The following is a 25,126-nucleotide window of genomic DNA, read 5'->3' as shown; positions in this document are numbered from 1 at the left end:
GTGAATAGGAAAATACTTTTTATATTATTTTCATTACTAAGTGTTTTTGACTGGTTTTATGCAATAGTAGCTGTTCAAATGAAGTCAGCTTAGCTAGCTAGTCTCCCTTTCTCACCTGATTCTTGAAAAAGAAAAGATACTCCCATGAAGCACTTGCTCTAATTTATGCATAATTTGCAGTGTCTCTTAGACAGGTTTAAAGCGGAGGCATCATGGTTATGAAAGCTTCAGTAGAAGATGATGATGCAGGATGGGAGCTTGGTATGCCTGACAAGATGGAAAAGAGTAATACAAGCTGGATAGATATAACCCAGGATTTTGAAGAGGCTTGTAGAGGTGAGTTGTGCTGCTTGTGTTCTGAGAAAACTTGGAATCCTTTGGAGGACTAAGTGTAGTTCTTTGCGGCGTTTTAAGCAATAGTTTGACCCAGGTTCAGGCTCCACCTGAATAGACTACATTGATTTGCCCTATGTTTAATTTACTGTGAGGTTGGAAATACCAGAAAAACCTCTGTTTACTTCTCCATCCAGGTAACAGAAATAATTTTTAAGTCATGTTTTTTGGTCTTAAGCCTTTTTGCACTTGTGTTTTTTTCTTTGCAAAGATTTCTTCCTGTCTTCTGCCAAATGGAAACCTTGGTCATCAACACGCTCTTTCTTCTTGTCAGGTTTTGGTTATATAGGATCCAACTGTTTTTTCATTTAGTTGGTCAGTGTGTCGTTTTTTTCCTTTGAAACAAGGCTGAGCTTCTGAGGAGATGTGATGCATCCCAGTCACAGGGAAGCAGTTTCTTCCACTTAAACGGTGCCTTTATTGTTACTAGATGCTTTTGCTAGCTTACCTTGACATTGAATATATTTTTTTAACTGCTTTTGTGATGACATTAGGGAAAATAAAATAAAAAACTGCAACTTACAACGCACACTATTACATCCTCTTAAATACAATTTCGTGATACTGTCAGACAGGCTATGTATATTAGTGATACACTGTTTGTGTTCCCCTCAAATACATCTAAAGGCTTCATTGAAGATAATTAGGAAAATCAAGCCTTCCGGTAAACTCCCCTAGAAACAATTAGGCCTCAGCATAAAGCACAGCACAGAAAACTTCTGTCCTGTGTTTTAGGCTGTTCAGGTGCTACTGTTTGAGAATTCTAACCCCTCTTTAACGGTTCTAGTAACAGCAAGGGGTGAGGAAAGAATGTGAACATCTGGGCTTTTTTACTCTTTTAGTAAGTAAAAGCAAATTAATGTGGAATAGGCATGTCTGGTCTGCTTCCCACACCTTTTTCTCTTTTAGCATAAGACAGTTGGGTGAGTGACAGGATTGTCTTGGAAAAGTTGCACTAGAAGGATGTTTGTAATTATTTTTTCTATTTCTTTGTAGAACTGAAGTTAGGAGAACTACTTCATGACAAGCTGTAAGTATTCCTACAGGGTAGATCTGTTTTTTAAATAGGAGTAGTGCAAATATGTTAATGCTTACTAAAAAGCAAGATGTGCAGTGTCAACTAAGCTTTTTTAAACTTTAAGTAAAGTATTCAGAATATTATTAGTTCTCAGTGGTATGTATATGAGGCACCTGTATGAATGCTGAATGTTTCCTACAGTGCCAGTATAACATCACACTTTCAGTTAATGAGTATAGTTAGAAGCTTACAGCGTATCTTGTGGTCACTAGTGTTGACACTACTGGATCTACCCAGCTATTTTATATGTACATGCTTTTATTAAAAAATGCCAGGAACACTCTGAACTTTTAAATTTTGTTGCTTCAAGTGTCACTAACAAGTTTAGGGTAAACATTTGATGTGCTCTAATGTAACCCTCAAATGACATGCTAAATGGAAAATGACAGCTCTACAGATTAAGAAAAATATTTTTTAAAAAGCCATGTGCTGAAATTTGCAGAATTCATTAAAGGATGATGTGAGGTTACAATATTTTAAAGATAAAAGTAAATTGTTTAGCCGCACAAGTCTGTTTGCTTGCATAAAGAAAAAAATGCTTATGTAAGACCAGTAGATCAGTAAACAGAAATTAAATTAATTATATATAAATATAAAATATAAATTATATCATTAATATAAATTATAAATAATTATATTAATTATCAATTATTAAATGCAAACCTGTTTAAAGATGTGTGCAAGGATGTCACCAGGTAGCTTACTCGGTAGAATCAAAGCACGTATTTTGGAGTATAGTTTTACACATGAGAGCTTTTCAGAGCAAATACGCTTTTCAAAATCAGTGTGCCACATGCAATAACAATTTTTATGTAATAAATAAAGCCTTGTGCAGCAGTAGTGATTAATATCACATGTAGCAGTACCCTATTTTGGTAGACCAGTCTTCATTTGGTGGGATTCTCCAGTAAGCTTTTATTCCCTCACAACAAGACATCCCTTGTCATTTGCTGTTCTGGTTTTTTTAATCAGTTTTCTTAGCACGCCTATTTTAAACAAAGTTTAAAATCCCAGGTTGCTGAGAGCCTCCTCCAGACTGGTCTTGGAACACTTCCAGGGATGAGCCATAGTGTGTCATGTATATTATTAATCTGGGGGGGTCATACCTTGGGGTTTTGGATGTAGCATAATAAAGAACAGCTTATTCAGTTAATAGCAGTTTATTATGCTATGTGAGCTTAAAAAAGATGCTGTGTCATTATAAGGTGTACAGAGGCAAATCTCATAGATTAAGTAATACTTTATTTGGCTTAGGAGTATTTTTCAGCTTTGAAAAAAAAAGGCTGAGTTTACTTTTAGGCATCTGTTTTCTTGTTGAGAGAGCTTCAAATTCCTGAACACCATGATCTCTAAAGATCTGGTGATCTTCTGATGTTCACATAACTTACTTGATTGTCTGTAGTCAGAATATAGTGTCATTGTATATTACTTTACAATGGTTTATGAAGACTGTTTTGTATTAAATGAAAATAAATTTTTCTTCTTAGTTTTGGACTTTTTGAAGCCATGTCTGCCATTGAGATGATGGATCCCAAGATGGATGCTGGTATGATTGGAAACCAAGTCAATAGAAAGGTTCTTAACTTCGAACAAGCTATTAAGGTTTGTGGGACTGTCCTATTTCTGCCTATGCTGTCTGTAAAAGTATCATACAGTTTTACCAAATTGCAGTTAAGCACAGTTCAGTGTAATTAGTATTTTCAAGCTGAATTATTTATTTTTTTTCCTCAGGCTAGTTAAGTGATAAATAGCTTGTGATGTTTACCTTTTTTGTTACCCGTAAAAAGCAGTATCCAAAGAATGGGCCCTTCATATTAATGCTTGTTAATCATTATGATGATACGTCCTGTTTTATGATGTGTTGACAGTTAACTAGTTTTAAACTTCTATTAGCTACTTATAAATCTGAAATTTTACTTCAGCTTTCTCTGTGAATAGTTTTATGTTTTGTCAGTGTTTAACATGATGGGAAAGCATATTTTGTCAGAATATGGGGCACATTAGGAAGCAGATCAGTAAAGCTGGTAGTATGCAATTAGTCTGAAGTCTTAACCAAATCATAATTTCCTTTTCAGCTGTACAATTAATATTATGTATTTTGCCTGTAGGCTTCCATAGCATATAGGTTTTTTCTTTCTTTGTTTTCTAAGGATGGCACCATTAAAATAAAGGATCTCACATCACCGGAGCTGGTAGGAATAATGGATACCTGTTTTTGTTGTTTGGTAAGCATTTATCTGCTCCTAACATTGGATGTTTCTGTTTTCAAAATATAATCCTTTAATCAAGTTTAGAAAACCGCAAAACTAGAACTCAAGAAAAATACTGACAAAGAAGAAAATACATACTTAGTAATTTAATTTCCATTTAGATTATTTTCGTTGGCTACTACAAGAGGTGTAATTTTGGGGTTTGGATTTATTACTATTAGAAATCATGATGGAAGAGAACTGCTAGCAATTTGAGTAATGTGAAAAGGTTTTATAGTTTGCGGTTTTTAAAGATGCAGTATCTGACTGACTATTGTATATTCGTGTTTGACTCTGTTGGAAAGTGAGTGTGCAGTAACCTTCAGCAAGCTGTTGCTCATTTCTGTACAGCCAGTGTTGACTGACCTTCCAGGGGCATTTTTAAGAAGGAAGATACCAAAATCCATTTAGAAAGGAAATAAGTGAATTACCGGTTATTTGTTAATAGTGATTTTTTTTTCCCATTATACAAATTACTTTCAGATACTCTTTGAAATCACATCAATAACATTACTTTGTTTTTTAAAACAGCACTTCAAATTAATTTAGTCCAAAACTGCATGTGAAGGTCACTAAATATTTGATATGGTGTAACATAATTAGTCTTCTTTTTCCCTCCTGCTCCCAAATACTGACTTTTGTTTTTTAAAGGGAACAGGTCATTTTAGAAATCTAATCCTGCTGTGTTTTGTGCTATTTCAAGGTAGAAATAATGTTCTAAATTACTGAAGGTTTCCCTGTAGCTTAGAGCAGCATGAAAATACTAGAGAAAGGGGATTGTTAAAGGAAGCTTTAAGTTGCAGAAGAGAATGTGCAGAATGTTGCTGAATTCTTTCATTGTGACTTGAATTTCTCATTCTGTATTTATACACAGGAAGCTTATAAATCTTACGGTCTCTTAACTTAATGTCATGTCTAAGCCAAAAGAGGTCAGAGCTCAACTTTGTGGAAAACCTTTACCCAACAGCAAAATTTGATAGAGTTTAGGTTTTAGTAACTTACTGCCTTCCACAGCAAGCAGATGGACAAAGGTCAGATTGAGAGACCTTTTGTTGCCCTTTTTGCTAGATGGAAGCTTCCTATGGTAGGGGCTTCGTTAACTACTCAACAAAGCACAGTATGGTGGGAAAAAAAATGGATGTATAAAAAAAATGAGGACTTGGCTATCATGAGTAAAACACTGAATTTTATTTTTCCTAGATAACATGGTTAGAGGGACATTCCTTGGCACAGACGGTATTCACTTGCCTTTATATTCATAATCCAGACTTCATAGAAGATCCTGCGATGAAGGCTTTTGCTCTAGGGATTCTAAAAATCTGTGATATTGCCAGAGAAAAGGTTAACAAAGCTGCTGTTTTTGAGGAGGTATGTGTTTCAATATCTCCTATAGTAAAATATGTAACATCATATGTGGGCTCTGTAATGCAAATAAAACAATATGTTAGAGGAATTAATTACTGTTTGATTCGAACGTACTGCAGAAGCAGCAGTTCATCCTCACAAGAATATTGAATTTAATCTCTTTAAAATGCAGGTTTTTTCAGCTAAGGTGTTGCATGGTTTTTCCTGCATTTTTCCTTGAAAATTTGAGTCACAAATACTTTGCTCAAAGAGCAATGAAGTGGCTAGCAATTTCTAATCAGTTTTGCTTGTGTTTTTCTTCCTATGTGATTTTTTGGTTTTCAACTTTAGATAACTGTGATTGTCTTTTGTCAGAAATGGCTGTAGAGCAATGGAATCAGTTTGGTTTCCTGTGCTCAGCAATTTTTGTTTACTCTGAGCTTGGACAAGTAATTTACTTACTATATGTAAAATTACGTAAATAATACTTTGTATCCATAGTTCTTAAGAACGTTTTGATGGAGTTGCACTTGATGAAATTTATAAAGGGCATACTAAGGATTTATGCAGAAAATAATTACCCCAGGCTGGATTTGGGCAGGAAGGTCACCCAAACCATGGTTGCATTCAGTTGTGCAGAATAAATCTGGGCTTTTGTACTTGGTATGGTTAAATAAAAACACCCCGAAAGAAAAAACATATCAAGAAGACAACCCAGACACTCCAAAACAAACAAGAAAGCCCTAAACTCCAACTTGACAATGTAATTAATGCTGCTTATATTTCACTACTTGTTGCTTCTTCAATCTTTGTTTTTTTAGGAAGATTTTCAGTCAATGACTTACGGATTTAAAATGGCAAACAGTGTGACAGATCTTAGAGTTACAGGTACAGTTTGTGCTTTCTGTGTATTTGTCCATCAGTCTCTCTGTTAAGCATATTAATTGCTCTCAACTAAACTTAATACGTTAGTAAAAATCTCAGATGTTAACTATTTTTTTGTGTGTGTGTGCTAATGGGTGGTGTGGTAAAAATAGAAATCAGATTATTTTTCCTTGAAGAAAAGGTTCAACTGTTCATTTTTTAAATGCCTGAGAAGCAGAAGCACCTTTAAATATGCTAACTAAGTGGCTTGGTTTATCCAGGACTGAGATAGATACAGACCCTTGGAGCACACCCTGTGTGAATTCATCTTCTCTGCCTCAAAACTTTTTGTGTTCTAAACAGATTGTTTCTGACATTTTGTAGTTCTGAACATGAGTATGTATGATGTCTGGTACATACGTGTGTAGCTTTTGATGCACTGTTTTTGATATGTACTTGAGCTTTCCATTGATTTATTTTGAGAAAATTTGTAAACAGTTTAGCTTTCAGTCAGTCTGTTTTCTGATTTATGTGTTGTTGCAAGACATTCCCACCATCCCTCACATGACTATTTTTTTGTCTAGTCTTTGGCTAACAGGTATGTAAAGCACTTCAAAACTTGATTTCCCCTCAAATCTTCTTTTATCCCTGAATAGTGTAGGTGTACCTATGAATGCTGCTCGGCTTTTAACTGTACTGTGGCTTTTCCAGGTATGCTAAAAGATGTAGAAGATGACATGCAAAGACGAGTGAAGGTATTTTTCTTCTGTTTGCCTTGTTAATTATACTTCAAGTATACTTAACGTAGATTTGGTAGAGGGAGTTGGATTATGATGAATGTGGTGGATTTGTCTCATTAAAGGGTGGGGATTTTTTTAAGAACTGCCATAATAGTTTGTGTAAGATGCTGGTAATTTGCTTCTAGTTAAAAATACTTCAGTCTTTATCTAAGCTCTGTAATAGTTGCTTCACTAGTAATAGATGGAGTCATGATATAGAAGATAACACTGGCTGTGGCACAGATACTATTTAACTTGTGGCTCTTAAGCAGATATACTGTGTGATGTTAAATAAATCAATATTTATCACAATTTACAATATAAAATGTTTATACAATTTCCTTGCCTATTTGCAGAGTGCACTGAAGCAGTTCTTGTTACTATAGGAGACTTTGGGTCATTCAAGTACTTAGATTATATAGTAAGATGTTTTGAACTTGAGAATTTATTTTGAAGGTTATTTAACAGGTGGATTTACCATTAAGAGAGGATAAATTAGCTTTGCAATTTTTAATTAATTATTTACAATTCCTTTAATTTCTAGAGCACACGGAGTCGACAAGGAGAAGAGAGAGATCCAGAAGTTGAACTTGAAGTAATTAATTATTTACTTTTTTTTTTTTCCGGATTTAATGGGTTAGTGTAGCATTACTTTGATCAGTAGTTACCAGCTTGTGAGAAATGTATCTCACCAATGTTGCTACTACTGTCATACCTGAGCTGTGCTAAAACTGTCCCTGAGTATATCCCACCCAGGCTAGCGGGTAGGCTTTTATGCTCCAAAGGGCGGGAGCTCTGGATTGATCCCAGGGGCTGAAAATGCTGCTACAGCACTGCCATTTATGCACCTACCTCTAAAGAAGCCTGAAGTCTTACAAGGAGCATCTGAGGGAATTAAGATTGTTTACCCTGGAGACAGGGAGGCTGAGGGGGGAGAATTTACCACTCAGCAGCTACCTGAAAGAAGGTTATAGCCAAATGGACGTCGATCTCTTCTCCCAAGAGACAAGTGATAGGACAAAAGGAAAGGGCCTCAGGTTGGTTTAGAAGGGTGTGGGTTTCCTTTCCCAATATTTGTATTGTCTTTAGAAATTACTTCTAACATAGATCTTCAGCAGAAGAGGAGAAAGTTGGTTTAAGAATTTGTGGTTGTTGACTGAAGCTGAGATTTAAATAGTATTTGCATCGGAGATAGCTATACAGCCAGTGATTGTGCTTTACCAAAGTATCTTAGTATTTTTTGTGTTAGTGGATTTCTGACAGTAATACAGATCTCTTTCATAAGTTTTCCTCAGAATCATACTAGATACCATATATTAAAAACTAGAGACCTTACCTAAGTAACTCTATTATAAGTTTTTCTCAATAAGCTTCATGATTTAATATGCATTGTTTAGTAATTTGTAGTATTTTTTTATTATAGCATCAACATTGTTTAGCTGTCTTCAGTAGAGTCAAGTTTACCCGGGTGCTACTGACTGTTCTCATAGCATTTACCAAGAAAGAGGTTTGTTCATTTGGTGTTTCTGTGTTCACGTTGAAATCCTGTGAAATACTAATTTTTTTCATTTTCTTAAGATCAGCAATGATTCTGTAGATGTGAATTGATGTTGCTGCAGGTGAAGGGTTAGTTGAGGCCTTTTAGACAACCATTCAGTTTTTCCTCATTTTTAAAGAAAACATAGGGAAGGGTAGTAGCTGGCACTATTGTTATTATTTTTATTTATTATCATCATTATTGTCATCTGGTATCTTCTAATGTTACATAGTGATTTCATTTCAGTTGATAGATTGTGTTTTTTCTATATCCTTGGAAAGTCTGCATTTTCTAATAATAAGACTTTTTTTCCTGTTTGCATTCTGGAGTACTGCCTCATTTAGCAGAAGAATTTTGTGGGGGTTTTTGCCCCCTGCCTCCTCCTCCATTTTCAAAATCAAAAGTAGAAGTCTTGCATATAGTGTATACGAGGCTTCAAGTTGTAATTATTGTTAGGGTTTATCTTATACTGTAAAAAATACAGTATTGAATGTATGTATAGATATGTAAAATATAAAGAGTGTGTTATTGCACAAAAATCTGTTGGGTTTTTTTTTCAGAATTGGTTACATACAAACATTAGAAAACTAACAGAATTATGTTTTTCTCATACTAAGCATTAATTTTATAGCCAAAATACCTTGGTGCATAATGTGAATAACTGTTACCTGCCTTTCAGACCAGTGCAGTCGCAGAAGCTCAGAAACTAATGACTCAGGCAGCTGACTTGCTTTCTGCCATACACAATTCATTGCATCATGGTATTCAGGCACAGAATGATACTACTAAAGGAGGTATGTATAAAATTTTACCATTTATTCCTTTCTTAATTATGCAGTCCTGTGACACTTCAATTTTGTGTCATTAAAAAAAAAAATCACTATTTACAATGAACTAATAATACTTGTTACACAATCTGCTACAGATTTGCTTTGTTTGATTAATTTTATTTGACTAAATTGTTTTCCTGAAAGCAATACTGTCACTTCAAAGCCAGGGATAATGTGAACTTTTGATGAAGTGCATTGCCATTTTAAAATGGTGAACACCACTACTGTTTGTACAGCTATATGCTGAGCTGTTGAGAGTTAAGTTTTTAAAAATAGTAATAATTGTCCAAGTTGGATAGTTAGTGTCTCTGGAAGTTAAATCTAAGTTAGAGAGTTAATTTTGCCTAATCGAATAATTTGTATTTCTGGTTTGAAGTGAGTTCTGAATACAGCTTATTTTCATCCTTTCTTTCTCTCTCACTCTCATTCTTTTTCTTTCTCCCCCTTCATTAGATCATCCTATTATGATGGGCTTTGAGCCCCTCGTTAATCAGAGATTGCTGCCTCCAACTTTCCCTCGATATGCAAAAATAATTAAAAGGGAAGAAATGGTCAATTATTTTTCCAAACTAATAGACCGAATAAAAACTGTATGTGAAGTAGTCAACTTGACTAATTTACACTGTATACTGGTAAGCATGAACATTTCCTATTCATAGCCAAAAATAAGATCTTAAAATGTTGCTTGCAAAAAATCATTCAGTATACACATGCATTTGCTCACTGGAGAAAAAACTGAGCTGTACATATGCATTTTTCAGTGTTTCCCATTGTTATGTACAATTTCAAAAATTGTTGTCTTTTCTGATACTTCATATTTTTATTTTTTTGCCAAAGACCTGTTCTCCTTCAAACCTTCCATTTTTCCCATAGTTTATAAAATAATGATGCATGTTAGTAACAAAGCACAAGCAAGTTAATCCCCTTGTAACTCTTTGTTTGAAGAGCTGCATCTGCAGTAGCAGAACATAATTCCTTGCTATGGTCCTGGTTTTTTCAGATTCAGTAAGCAGTGTTCTGCGTACATGGCTGTAACACTAGAGAGTACTTAACATGTTTGTTTAAGCATGTAATTCCCTGAATAGGCATAAAGTTAAGCACCTGCTTATGTTCTTTCCTGATAAGTGATGTTATTCTCAGTTACAGCTTACATTTATTATAAGACACTTAAAAGTTACTGTCAGTTAATGCCTACATTTATTAGAAGACACTTTTATGCTTGAAGCACTTTTTACCATACACACATTCACTGACTGAGAGAAGAGCCAGTTACATCCGTTCAAGTAAAAATATGTCTTCCTTTTTCTTGTTACATTAATTAAAACAATATTTGGATAAAGCATCTGGTATCACTGAAAAATGCAGTTTTGGTACATACCCAGTTTGATTATGTTGTGGTCTTAACAGTTTTGTACTGTCTCTCTTCTATACTATGATCATGCTAATTGTTACATCTGAAGAAGGAAAAAAGTAGATTTTAGCTTCATAATGTGTTCTGTTTTGTTCAAATTATTAATGCTTACTTTCTTAGGTTTGTATAAGATACGCTAAGTGTTTGCCTGTGTGTTTGTGTATACTTAAATGAAAATTGAGATATTAACCTGAATTGTGTTCTTTTTCTGAACCGTGAATTAGGATTTTTTCTGTGAGTTTAGTGAGCAATCACCATGTGTTCTTTCAAGATCCCTGTTACAGGCAAGTCCTAATCTATGTCTTTACATCAAATACTTCTGCCTCCATTGTATATATGGATGCCTCTCCTTCTTTAAATATTTAAACAATTTGTGTATCACTTAATAGTATACAAGTGTTAAATTTCTTTCTGGAGAAAAGTGTTAAATTTCTTTCTGCTTAAGTGTTAGTTATGTGGAGGCCTGTGTGATCTAGTATTTTAAAACATTTTAAATAATTTTAGATAATGATAATGAAAGCAAAGTGTTAACATTTTTTTTCTATGTCGTAAGGCTGGGCCTGTATGTGCTTTTTTATGCTGTTCTCCATATACTGCATCAGTTCAGGGTTTGTTTGTATTCATCTACCCTGTTTGGGCTGAATTTCATGTGTAAACTGCCTCTATTCCTAGCTGAACCATTTTAGTTCTTAAAGCAATCTTAAAAGTTTCTACTATAATATAGGTACGTAAGGGCTTTCTAGTAGTTTCTAAAGAATTAATTTTTACTTAAAACATGTTTCTAAAAACACATTTTCACTTTCAGACAACTTTTCTGGTCGATAACAAGAAGGTGTTTGGCACTCATCTCATGCAAGACATGGTAAAAGATGCTTTAAGGTCTTTTGTCAGTCCTCCAGTTCTTTCACCAAAGTAAGTGAATCTTGAGTTTATTTGCGTGTGTTTATATGGTCTGATGAAAAAATATTTCTGTTTACAAAACTAGGATGAACATATGAAGTAGATGTTTTGTGCTTATGTATGAAGGAATCAGTTGCAGTTTCTGCACTCATGTTTCTTTTTTAATTTTATGCTACCTAGGCTAGTGAAATTTATGAACTTACGGTTGTATGTGGGTATTTCCCTTGTAGGTGTTGCCTTTATAATAATCACCAGGCAAAGGACTACATTGATTCCTTTGTGACACATTGCGTTCGGGTAAGTTTTCATTCCAGTTACAATACATTGAGATGTATATGAGCATTTGAAAGACTTGCTTGTGTTTCAAAAAGAGACCAGTTTTTTTAGACATCTGACATGAAGGCAAAAGTGCAGAAGCTGGTTCTATTAAAGTGGTATCACGTTTTACAAAGCCAGTATAATTATTACTGTTTGTTTCCTTCTTACGCTTCCAGACTTTTCACTAGCATTTCACTTTATTAGAACTCTGCACCTACTACCTCTTTACAGGATAGTTTCTGTCACAAAGGAAATGCAAAGCACTTGTAGAAACAAGATTTTTTTATGTTCTCTCCAGTGTAATAATTTTAAGAAATGTTTTTAAAGATCTAGTTGTGCAATGAGGTACAATAAAAATCTAAGAAAAACACAGAACCATTTAGGTTGGAAAAGATACTTATGATCATTGAGTCCAACCATTAACCTAACACTCCCAAGTCCACCACTAAACCGTGTCCCATGTCTTCACATGTTTTAAATACCACCATGTGATGGCGGCTAAGCCACTTCCCTGGGCAGCCTGTTTCAATGCATGACAACTCTCTTGGTGAAGACGTTTTTCCTAAACATCCCTTGGCACAACATGAGGCCATTTCCTCTCTCCTGTCACTTGGGAGAAGAGGCTGACATGTGCCTCACTACACCATCCTTTCAGGTAGTTGTAGAGGGCACTAAGGTCTCCCCTCTGTTCTCCCAGCTGTTCCTCATAAGACTTGTTCTCCAGACCCTTCACCATCTTCATTGCCCTTCTCTGGACTTACTCCAGCATCTCAATATCTTTATTCTAGTAATGGCCCAAAACTGAACTTAGGACTTTGCCACATCACCAGTGCTGAGTACAGGGAGACAGTCGCTTCCCTGGTCCTGCTGGCCACAGTATTTCTGATACAGGCCAGGATGCTCTTGGCCTTCTTGATCACCTGGATACATGGATTTAGGCATAAAAAATACCTCTCTTACCCCAAGCATCCTCTTCTGATCAGATTCATAAAGCATGCTCACTCAATCTCCTGTTGACTTGTGTACAGAAAATGGGCCCTTTCATCAGTCTAGAGAGCTTGCTTACCTGATAGATTGCACTTCATAGGGGACCCTTAAGGAACCCACCTCTTAATATAGTTGTTTAAAACTCATGCCTAAATAGATATCATAGTACCTACCTTTAGTACCTACCTACTACCTTTAGTAGTTTTAAAGTTGTGTTGAAAATTTAAATCTACACTTCATTGTTTTCAGCCATTCTGTAGCCTGATTCAAATCCATGGACACAACAGAGCTCGTCAGAGAGATAAACTGGGTCACATACTTGAGGAATTTGCCACCCTCCAGGATGAGGTAATGTCTTAGGCAACAGGCCAGCAAACTTCTTTCCAGATATATTCCTGCCAGAGTGGAGCATGTGGTATTAGAGTTTAGATGAATGATGCAAGTCCTCAGTTTATCCTAAAATCTTGAGGGAAAAGATTCCTGAAATACAGCCCAGGAATTCTGTAAAATGCATCTAGAGAGTTTCTGCTAGATGTGTTGAATAAAAAGATACTGCATTTTATAAGGTTAACTTCCTCCAGTAAGGATCAGGGAAACCTAATGTGATATATGTAATTTAATGGTGATTTCACTGCTTGTAGTCTCTATCCTGCTGTCTGTCTGCAAGATGTAACCAGGAAGAGATGGATGAGCCATGTTTACAAGACACTTTGGAAAATTCAGCCTTGTAGCTGTGCAAGATGTACATTTCAAAATTTTATAATGTTTTTTTTATAATGTTTTATAAAATGTTTTTATAATGTTTTTCAAAATTTTAAAATGTTTTGTAAATTAAATAGTAATTTCTAAAAATACATGTTCTGTCTGGTTTAAAACATTTCTCGGGAATGAGGAGTGAAAGATGACAAGGAAAGGTGTATTTTCACTTGCTCAAGTGTATTTCTTCAGCAGTGAGAGGCATGAAATAATAAAATATTTTCCATGATACGCATGCTAAGGAGAAATCAGCAAACTTGGAGCTGGGGTGGAGATTTTATGTGCTCCAGCTTCTTTCAAGATAGTTTGACTGAGAGTTTGTTGCAGTAATGCAGCTGAGATAGATTGTTTTTTCACTTCATAGCAGGTAATATGGATTGATTTGTTCAGGACTACTGATAACATTAAAATTGTGGAAGGCTTCATGTCTTCCATGCAATTATTTTTTAAGGCTGAATTGGTGTGAACAATATTTTAGTTTCTCAGGTGGGCTACACTTGCATGTTAAGTATATAAACTTAATTTTTCAATGCAGCTAGGTTAAATAAAAATAAATATTGCCAATATAACAAAATCATTAACAGCTTGTAAAACATTCTGAATTTCAGTGCCTGCATGACTGCTAACAGTCTATATGTAAATACTTCTTTAAATTTAAAACAGCAATGTTATTGCTGTATTACTGTATAAAGTATTATTTTCTCTCTGTGCAGCAGAATTTACTTAGGTGAAAAACTTGCCAGTTCTATCACAGGTCTAGACTACAGAGGTGGCATTATCTGTAAAAACATGTTTATGTCTTTTAATCCAGAGCATGGCTTTACTGGCCCAATTTGTATTCATGTTTTGTTAAGGTTTTATTTCTGGCAGAACTTGTATGCTGTTTCAGTCAAGTGTTCTTCCTCCCCTGTCAGCTACTGTGCTCTCTCTTTTGATAGGCAGAGAAAGTAGATGCAGCACTTCACAGTATGTTACTGAAGCAGGAACCACAAAGGCAACATTTGGCTTGCTTGGGAACCTGGGTCCTATATCATAACCTTCGTATTATGATACAGTATCTTCTGAGTGGCTTTGAGTTGGAACTTTACAGCATGCACGAATACTACTACATATATTGGTAAGAGATGCTTTATTGACAGCTGTTGGAGGAGGGATGCTCCCACAGAGCTATAATTGCAAATATTTAAAGGATAACTTTTTAATCTCAAGCTTGCTCAACACAGTATTTAGTTTACCTATTCAGAAAATTACAGATGGAGAAAAAGTCTTACTAAGTACTGTACTTTTTTCTTAGGCAGCAGTAATTAAGTCTTTAGCTTTTTAAAAGAGTGTATTCTAACAACAATTAATTAAAAACACACCGACTTTGGCAGACAACAGAATGCAGCAGTAAAGCAATGTCCTTTCTGTTTTCTGTCTGTGTAGTACCAAGATCAGTAATGCTGTCAATCTCCAGCTATTCTTAAAGAGATCTCCAGTGTTTTGAGTTGTGACTGTAATCTGCAGTTTGTCTAGGAAAAAATACCTACTTCATCTGAGAGTATATTTGAGGAGTCACCTGCTTTTAGTGAAAAATTACTGCTCTGGATGGAATCAAAATAATTCTTACTTTTCAACTTCCATTCACATGAATTATTTCTCATAGTTTATTACTTTCTCCAAAAGTTAAATAATTTTAGATAGCTCACTTTTGATTCAGCATTAAAAATTAATAATGTTGAACCTTCCTGTACTTTGATTTTTTGTTTATTTTTCTCTGAAGCTACCAATAAACTTACATTAGGTAAGCTGTAAGCCTTCTTTCAGAGATACTAGGCTGGCTTGAACTTCAGTACATCTCATGTTTCTATGCTGTTTCCTTAGTGGATTACGCATTAAGTAAGAAAATTAATACTCCAGATAGTTACCAGAAGATGGCAATATTCTTTAAGTAATGCTTAGAGTTACAGATAAATTTGATCTTAGATGGATTTTTAAATAACAAGAAGCTTAAACTTCACTTAGCAAACACGTAAGAAACTTGCATATGTTAAGCTGCCTATGGTTGAATCTGTACAATCTTGTTTAAAAAAGCCCACAAAACAGAACACAGATTCATCTGTTGGTTTCTGCCATGCATAACAGGTTCTAACTGTGCTAGAATTTGTCCTTTAATATTAGTTCTGTGAGTAAATGACTTGGATTGGGTGAGTACATTTTACACTGTTGTATCTAACAGCTACATACTGTGTTTGCTGTAGGTATCTATCAGAGTTCCTCTATGCCTGGTTGATGTCAACACTGAGCCGTGCTGACAGCTCTCAGATGGCAGAGGAGAGAATAATGGAGGAACAACAGAAAGGCCGCAGTAGTAAGAAAACAAAGAAAAAGAAAAAAGGTATCTATGTGTAGAGTGTAACTCATTGTTTTCTCCTTCATGGAGCTGTGTAGAAATAAAATACAAATTTTACAGAGTCAGCATTGGTGGTGTTACTGAATATCCTGAAGTTTATGAAGGCTGAGTGTTAAATTTTAAAACAAAAAGTCAGTTACTCTGTAAGAATTTTGCATTTATGTAGTTAGTTACTTTTAAATAGGTCTTTCAGAAAAACCCAAACTCACAGCTTCAACAGTTGTGTTATTTGTTGGATCCTGTGAAATGTGATTAACAGGTTCAGAGCAGAATTGTTTTTTGTGACTGGAGCTAGATTCAAAGACTAAACTTTTAATGTATTTCTGTAAATTCTCTTGGGCTTTAGAAGTTGTTCAAACATGCTCCTAACCTTACAGTGATGAATTGCCCCGTTACAATTCTGTGGAAGTACTGTTGTGCAAAAGCTTATCAGAAATTCATGCTTTCTCTGCTGCATATGTATGAGAGAAAAAGAGAATTTCCCTTCATGTATCGTAGTGGTCAGGCTCTCTGGTCAGAACTGTAAGCCTTCTACCAGAAAGGCATTCAAAACCAGTAGCGTTTGATAGAGATTTTCCATACTTACATGGCTGCTAAGATTGTGGTATGTTAGACTTACGTTAGCATTAACATTTCAGTTAAGCACCGTGCAGAAGCTCACTTTGGTTCTTCACTGTTCCTTCTTTTTTGTGTCTTTATTTTCCACAGGGAACAAACAATTAAATTTGAACAGCTCAAGGTCATATAAACTCAATTCCCTTCTCCCTAGAAATTCAGACAATTGCTTACTCTATTTTATGCTTTTTTTAAAAGGTGCCAAGGGTGAGGCAGTTTGGCACTAGTTAAACCCTGAAAGCAATTAACAAAGCAAACAGGCCTCTTGACTACAAGCTTTAAATTCTAGACTGTTGTTGATGTTGTATAGTGACGTGCTGATACCACTGACTCTCTGAACTGGTTTATTTCATTGAAAGCAGTATGGTGTTCATGTGGCTATTAATATATTGAGATACTCTGTGTGATCAGGAGCAAGATGAGCAGAAATGCATGTCCGTTATTTTTTCACTTCAGTTTTCTTTAATTATTTGAAAATATAATTAAGGATTATGTCACTTACTGAAAATTTGAAATAAGTGTTTTGATATGAAATTAATATGCCTACCTAATGTGAGTAAAAAAAATGTTTTTATATGAAATTTGCAGTTCGCCCTCTCAGCAGAGAGATCACCATGAGTCAAGCATACCAAAATATGTGTGCAGGAATGTACAAGGTAATTTATTTCTGCTTGCTGAGCAACAGATTTTATTTTATTTTTTTTTAGTAGGAATCAAGCATTGCATACCTTCTTTATTTTTGGTGGGACTGGAAATTAAGTTCAAGTTTATACTCTGATATGGTACATTATCTTGTTTTTTTGTCCTTCCAGTCATAGCTAGGTCATAGCTTTCATCTTGCTCACAGCAAAGTATGACATAGAATCACAGAATGGTTAGAATTGGAAGAGACCTTAGAGATCATCTCGTTCAAACCCACTGCAAGGACAGGGACACCTCCTACTATACCAGGTTGCTAAAAGCCCCATCCAGTCTGGCTTGAACATTTCCTATGAGGGGATACCCACAGCGTCTCTGGACAACCTGTGCCAGTGTCCCACTACCCTCACAGAAAACAATTTTCTCTTAATGTCTAATCTAAATCTTTCAGTTTGAAACCATTTCCCCTCCTCTTATCACTATCTGCCTTCGTAGAAAGTCACGCCCCAGCTTTCCTGTAGCCCCCTCAGGTACTGAAAGGCCAATGATAAGGTCTCCCCAGAGCCTTCTCTTCTCCAGGCTGAACAGCCCCAACTCTCTGAGCCTGTCCTTACAGGAGAGGTGCTCAAGCCCTCAGATCTTCATGGCCTCCTCTGCACCCACTCCAGGTGCTTATGTTGAGGGCTCCAGAACTGGACCCAGTATTCCAGGTGGGGTCTCACAAGAACAGAGTGGAGGGGGAGAATCACCTTCCTTGATGTGCTTGTCATTCTTCATTTGAGGCAGCCCAGGACATAGTGGCTTTCTGTCCTGCAAACGCATATTGCTGGCTCATGTTGAGCTTCTCATCAACCAACACTCCCAGGTCCTTTTTCTCAGGGCTATTCTCAATCCAGTCTTTACCCAGCCGGTATTTGTGCTTGGGTTTGAACTGACCCAGGTGCAGAACCTTGCACTTGGTGTTATTGGACTTGATGCTGCTCGCGTGGGCCCACATCTGGATGGGCTCTCTGGATGGTGTCCCTTCCCTCCAGCATGTCAACCACACCATGCAGCTTGGTATCTTTGGCAAACTGAAAGCTAGCACTTTTCATAATATTTATCCCTTTGATTTTAGACAATGATCGCATTTGACATGGATGGCAAAGTAAGAAAACCGAAATTTGAACTGGATAGTGAACAAGTTCGATACGAGCACAGGTTTGCTCCATTCAACAGTGTTATCACACCACCTCCCGTGCACTACTTGCAGTTTAAAGTGAGTAATCTTAAAACACAGTGCCACTCATGCTTGTAAAAATAATTTCTTTACCTGCTTTAGATATTGTTTCCATTGTAAAAAGTCTTTAATATCTCCCAAGTTTATATTGACCTATTAGTCAAAATGGCAGGGAGTTCTAGCTTTAGTTATGTGCAAGGAAAATATATCCAATGAAATTCTTGCTAAAATTAGTCTCTTGGACATTTAAAAATAGGTCTGATGTGGCAGTTCATGAGATGCGTGTGTTGATTTGCATGAAAATCTCTTTTGAAGTCTGTTGAGAGACTTTCTGGCTGTGGTTTATATAGCAGCATGGTTTTATTACTGCAGCAAGCAAATAGGAAAATATCACAAAAGGGATTTTGAGTGTTATATCATAGAAGTGTGTTGGTTGGAAGTGACTAGTGGAGGCTTGTCTTGTCCAGTCTCCTTGAAGTAGCATTGTAGATCACACCAGCTGTGTCTTTGTCTAGCAAAGTCTGAAAAAGTCAAGGGATTGATATTTTCCAACCTCTTTAATTAACCTGGTCCAATTATTTTTTTCTGGTCCACAGTCTTTGGATAATCGGATTGAGGGCTGCACTATTCACCTTTTTTTCCTAATGTCCAGTCCAAGTTACCCAAGCCCCAGTTTGCCACCTCTCCCTGCCAGGTTATATTGTCTGCCATTAGCAAGGAGCATTCGTCTTCTGGCAGCTTTGTAACCGTCTTTCAAGCCGTTGGAGGCTGCTATTAAGGTTACCCATTAGTCTCTTTTTTGTCTAACTGAGAAAGCACAGGTCCATTGACTTGTCATTGTGCATCATGTGCTCTAGGCCCCCAGCCATCTCCCCATCTCAGCATCTTTCTTGAACTGAGTCCAACACTGGATGCTGTATTTCAGGTGTCATAGCGCCAGTAGTGAGTACAGGGTGATAGATTTCTTTGACCTGCTGGCCATAGGCCTGGTTGTGTTGTCCCATATGAGGCTTGTCAGATGGGTAATAAGGGCACTTTCATTGACCAGTACTCAGTTGTTTCACTGTAACCCTCCTGCTCATCCAGCTGCTTATTAGCCCTAGTGATTTTTGTGGTTATTCTGCCTTAGGTGTAAAAGTTTGGACATTTCATGTTGAGCTTTTCTGGTGGCCAAACTTGTAAGTTTCTATAGATCTGTCTGAACTGAAACTGTGCTATTTTGCATGCCAGTCATTCTCCCTAATTTAGTGTTATGAAAAGCTGTGTTGGAAATTAAGACTATCATGGCTTTCTCCTTGTCATTGAAGATTTTTTATCTCTAATAAAAATTTTTAAAACCCAGAAATGTCAAAATTATAGAAAATGAAATTTTGAGCAGTTTTAGTATCTCACTTGCTGTAACCTTGATTTGAGTAAACTATATCATACACCTTTTTTTTTTTCTCCTTTTTTTTTTGGTAATTTTATACCCTGTTGCAAGGCATTATTAGAGCAAATGAATGACAGTCTTTCAGGAGAAGGATTATTTTATGAAGAGTATAAGAAGTTCATTGCATTTTTGGCACTGGAAAATAATCATTAAACAGCATGTTGCTACTTGGTGTTTGCCATTTTAAATTAATGTTTTCAACTTAAGTATTTATTCTTAAACTAGTACTTAATTGATATAGCGTTTTTCTTGAACATAATACATTTTTTTTCATTTAAGGTGATAGAAATACAATTTGTTACCAACTGATTTTAATATCCTTTTCTGTAACATGCTAGGAAATGTCTGATTTAAATAAGTACAGCCCGCCTCCTCAGTCATCAGATCTTTACATGGCAGCCAGCAAACACTTCCAGCAAGCTAAAATGATTCTTGAGAATATTCCTAATCCAGACTATGAGGTAAGACTTGAAACACTGGGAGAAGGAGTGTTTACTCATAATTATGTTTGTTTTCAGCTGGATCTGCTGGAGATCCAAAGTGTACTTGTTGAAAATGTTTAGTAAAGCTGAGTGCTTTAGGGAGCGGACAGAAGAAGGTGGTGACATCTTAGCACGGTGATGTGTTTCAATACATAGCGTGATCAGGGTTGTGCTCACTGTTCCAAACAAAACTACTTACTTCCTTCTTGCAAGTTGCCTTCATTTTTAACAAGGTGACATGTGCCTGCCTGTCCTGGAACTTGGTACTTCACATGTTCTCTTGAGAGGTGGGAAAAACAGGTTTGAATGTCATCAGGCTGAAAAGGAGATTGAGTCAAGCACTTGTTTCCTGGAGCCGTTTTCTCAACATTGGGCTGTAAACATGGGTAGGATTTCTCCCTTTTTGTCCATAGCTGAAAAACTGTTTGTGTCTATATTTCAGAGCAAGGAGGACACTTACTCTGACATTTGAGCAGGTTAAGATGAATAAAAGAGTTACCTTCTCCTGAGAATGTAGGGATCTGTGCCTGTTCTGTGGATCGTGGTTGTACTCAGAGATCTGGTTGAGGCTAACAGGATAGTTAGATGGAGTCTGAGTGGGCCCAGAACACTCCCATGCAAACAGCCACCAGTTTGATACTTGAGTTTCCCCTTCTCCTTGTGTTTGGACCACATTGTTGTGGGCAGATGCCTAGATAGAGTCTGTCTAAATATGTGTGTGGATGAGTGCCTCAGAACTTGCCTTAGTTTAACAGTTTTTGAACACAGTCATGGGGAGGGAGAGCAGTGGTTCCATGGTCTTCTGAATAAAAAAGTGACTGTTATAATAAATGCCCTGTCATTAAATTTCATTAATCCATCCGTTATATTTCACACCCAAAATGCCCTGATGTCTGTTAAATGGATATTGCAAGAGGACTGCTGTATTGTTAGAGTATGTAAACATTTGAGTATTATCTTTGAAATAATGTTGAGGTCATATGCTTCCATATGAAAACTTCTTGCTCCGTGTTTAGGTCAATCGAATTCTGAAAGTTGCTAAACCCAATATCGTGGTCATGAAGCTACTGGCAGGAGGCCACAAAAAAGACTCAAAGGTAAGAAAATGCCAGTCAAATACAAAGTGAAATGCAGCATTCTACACAGTGCTACCACAGATCTCTTTGAGCTTAATGAGCAGGTCAGGTCAATTATTCTGTTAGAACTGAGAAAGTAATTCAATCTGATTTTCCATTGGAGATAGTTTGTTGTAGTTATTTGTATATTTAAAAGCTCTCATTTCTAAATATTTTGGAAAAGCAATTGTGTATGTGGGATGGCATGTGCAAATATGGGTATTCTTCAAGAGCTGGGAGAAGTAATTGGTAGCAGTGTTACCAGCTCCTTTTGCGAACACCATTGGGAGAGTGGCTGCCAGGATTAGTGGCTGCCACGTGGGTTAGAGGGAGGAGGGGACCTTCAGACTTCTCGGCACAGGAGAGTGCAGGAGCACACTGAAGAGGCACACCAGCACTCTACAGCTTTGTGCCCTTCACTTCTGGAGAATGGTTGGCATATACAGAACTGGAGTGGAATATTTTTCATATATAGAATTATTTTTTTTAATCTGTTGCTGTTGAAAAGCTTTTCTTGTATCTGTACTCCTGTGTCATGTTTTACGTCTTTTCTTTCCAGGTTCCTCCTGAATTTGATTTCTCCCCACATAAATATTTTCCAGTTGTGAAGCTTGTTTGAAAGACAAAGACATTATTGTTAGGATACCTGAAGGATACTCTGTGTATCAGATACCAGCTGTAGGATAGAGTATCTAGAGTTGTACCCAGACTGAGAGAGATCTCCAGGATAAAAGTACTGTGATGTGGAATATCTATAGTCTGCCTTGTTTACGTGGTCTGATTGACAACTGCTGTTTTAAAGTGGTCTGTGTAAAGTTTTACAGGTGAAGCTGATTTTAATCAACTGTATCGTTAAGGAATGTTGTACCTTAATCTTACTACAGATTTAATCATAAATCATTATTATTACTAAGCTGTGACAGAAGTTGGTGGTTTAGAGATTTAATAATATTCAGGATGGAATAAAAGTAGTACAATAGAGCATCATGTCTGATACTGAGTTGAGCAGCTGGAACTCTACTTGGAGCAAAGCCACTTGGGAGAGATTTGTGACTTTCCATTTTTTTGCCTAAATTTCACCAAATGTTCTCACTTTGCAAGTAGAAAAACTAGGTTCTTCTCTTGCCAAGTCCTGTTAGCTGTAACAGTCTTTGTGGAAATGAAGAGCAGATGGAAGCTAGTAATTTTGTTTCTTCTGCACTGAACTCAGTGATTTTTCCTTTACTGAAGTCATTAGTTTAGGAGGTGCTTTGTCTCAAATGTAGAAGTCTCTGAAGTCAGTAAGAAACAGAGTAAGTTATTTCTGGTTGTAGTTTGTTCCTTTGTCTTTATTCTTCATGGTACTGAAGAATCTGCATAGCTTAGCATTGTTAGCGGCACAGAATATGAGACACCAGGCGTGTATTTTAACTACTCGGTAACTTTATGTCAATACTCTTGTTACTTTGCCATAAGAGGGATTGCTGATTTGTTCCATCGCTTAGTCAGCATGACCTTCATTCTCTTATTCTTGACTGCCATGCTGCTGCTGATCTTACCACTTTCTGTAAGAGTTGATAAAGGTAGAAAACAACCCATATAGGAGGAACCCCAAACCTACCCTTTTTTTCCTGGAACATTCTTCCTCTTGTGCTTCTGGATGTGAATAATAGAAGTAAGGTGCTGTGTTGACCAATCTGCTACCAGGAGGAAAAGGGAAAGCTGATCTGCTCTTGGATAAACCATACTGCCAGGTCTTACCTGCACCACAGAAGCAAATCCTCCAGGTTTGATGGTGTTGAACAGGACAGCGCCTCATTTTGGTGCAGAATGGCTTCCTCTATAGTGCTGAGCTTGGAACTGCCTCCTGACCATGTAAAACTTCAGTGTTTTTCTTAACATATAGTCATACTGTTGAGTAATACCACTTTAATTCCATCAGCTAAGCAGCACTGCTGAGCTAGAGCTGGACAACAATTTTTAAAACTCTTGACTGGAACACATCTGCCAGCAATTTTCAGCTTGCTTTTCCTGATTTCTCTAAGGAGGCTACATACTGCCTTATGTTTTCTCATCATCATGATTAGTATATTGAAATGCTTCTTCATGGTTGACAAAGGAATGAAAACCCTGCCAACGGTTTGTAAAGATGGCAAAGTGGTCCTAGTGCAGGGCGCTGAGAATTCATCTGGCTTTTGCTGCCTTTTTGTAAACATCACAAAATCTGTCTTAAAGATTTTGAACTATATGGCAGCATATCAAGGACACCTTTCAGTATTTCTCCAAAGGAAGCAGCAATTAAAAGAGAGACCTAGTTCCACATCACTTATAGAACTAAAGAAATGGAAATTGTCTTTCCCATTTTCATTCATGTTAGAAGTTGAACTGTACAGAATAAGGTGAAATAGAGAGTAGAGATTATTTTTATTTTAAAATGCTTATCTGATGATATGGATCAGGCTTAGTTAAAAAAAACAACCAAAAAAAAATTATCAAGAACAAGTTTTAATTTAATCCCGAGGTGATCACAGGAAAGGAGCATGCCCTGCCCCTGCAACTAAAAATTTTAGTAATTTTTTTTCACTTTTAAGTAAACCACAGTTACAATTGAATCTCGTTTTGTACAACTGAAGTTATTTAATTTTAACATCATATATGGTAGACATACAGGCCCCTTGTCTCTTGGAAATCTAGCACCAGTTACATTCCACTAGAACTTGAAGCTGTTGAGAATTAAGATTGTATTTCTTCATTGCTTTTTACACAGGTTTTCAGATGCTCTACTGTCAGAGATGTAACCAGTGTGCACTGTACATAGCTGGTCTTGTTTCTGTGGAGGACTACATCTAGCTGGCCAGTGAGAAGCCCAGTTGGGTTGGGTGCTGTATAAAAACAGTCAAAACAATTTGCTTTAAAATAATTCACTGGCAGTGTATTAATTACCTTAAGGATTTTGTTTGTGATTTTACCAGGTTTAGGTTAAAGCTGTTCATTCAACCTGAATACAGTGTTTCACTGTACTTTTTCTACTGTTAAATATCATATATTCTAACAGTTGCTAATAAAATCCTGATTCACTTCATCTCAGCTACATAATTGTTTATAGATTAAGCCCTAAGAAAGTGCCCTTTTTACTCAGAATGTGTAAACATTTTGACCTTAAAACCTGCCATTATTTCCAAAAAATAACCTAATATTAAGTTTCCCACTACTTGTCAGTTAGAAGAGACGCTTATGCTTACTTTTCTCTCCTGCTTACAAGCATTTGTTTTCCCTGCTCTATTGACTGTAGTAGCCCAGGCCAGTTAATAAATCTGACTGAAGTGGTGAAGAAAAAAAAAAAGTAACCAGGAACTCAGTAATTAACATTAGTGCTTTTCTTAGAAGAATTCAAGTTACTTGTGTCAAGTTGTATCAGTGAACTGTTTTATGGATTCAGGCTAAATAGGCACCATTTGACTTGAGGTCTGTCCTTCAATTGATGACAATTAATACTCATCGCATACTAAATAACCAAACTCTCACATGCATATTGAGACATCTTAAGGTACCAGAGTTGTAAACTGATATGCTGAGGAATGACACACCACAGAAGTAGTTACAAAATGGAAGTGCAGGAAGAAAAAGCCAAGACAAAGCTGTGTTTTCTGAGGTGGGAGTTGCTGGTTGGGAAGTCAGTCATGTCTGCTGTCACGCTGTCTTGAGGGAGGCTGGTTCATACTCAAAAAGATTGCTCCAAACACACGTGTCAGTCTTGAGAACATAAAAATACAGTCTTCACACAGCTGGCTACACAAAATGCAGGTTGGA

At 36.5% G+C, this 25,126-nt stretch overlaps 1 protein-coding gene across 1 annotated transcript; it reads left to right on the top strand.

Moving 5' to 3' along the window:
- Positions 1–201: 201 nt before the first annotated feature.
- NAA35 (N(alpha)-acetyltransferase 35, NatC auxiliary subunit) lies at positions 202–22,230 on the top strand. Its single transcript, XM_009995461.1, has 22 exons — positions 202–336; positions 1,390–1,423; positions 2,959–3,073; positions 3,622–3,696; positions 4,921–5,088; positions 5,886–5,952; positions 6,640–6,683; positions 7,252–7,302; positions 8,131–8,214; positions 8,924–9,038; positions 9,528–9,706; positions 10,710–10,769; positions 11,291–11,397; positions 11,616–11,682; positions 12,940–13,038; positions 14,385–14,563; positions 15,687–15,823; positions 17,042–17,109; positions 18,210–18,350; positions 20,079–20,201; positions 21,239–21,319; positions 21,897–22,230. The coding sequence occupies exons 1-22, from the start codon at positions 213–215 to the stop codon at positions 21,954–21,956; spliced, it is 2,178 nt and encodes a 725-aa protein (XP_009993763.1). The 5' UTR covers positions 202–212; the 3' UTR covers positions 21,957–22,230.
- The last annotated feature ends 2,896 nt before the right edge of the window (positions 22,231–25,126 follow it).

This window comes from Chaetura pelagica, unplaced genomic scaffold (genome assembly GCF_000747805.2).
Source record: "Chaetura pelagica isolate M959 unplaced genomic scaffold, ChaPel_1.0 scaffold473, whole genome shotgun sequence".
Lineage (NCBI taxonomy): Eukaryota > Metazoa > Chordata > Aves > Apodiformes > Apodidae > Chaetura > Chaetura pelagica.
Note: the sequence above shows the minus strand (reverse complement) of the source record. Positions and strands in the feature narration are given on the sequence as shown.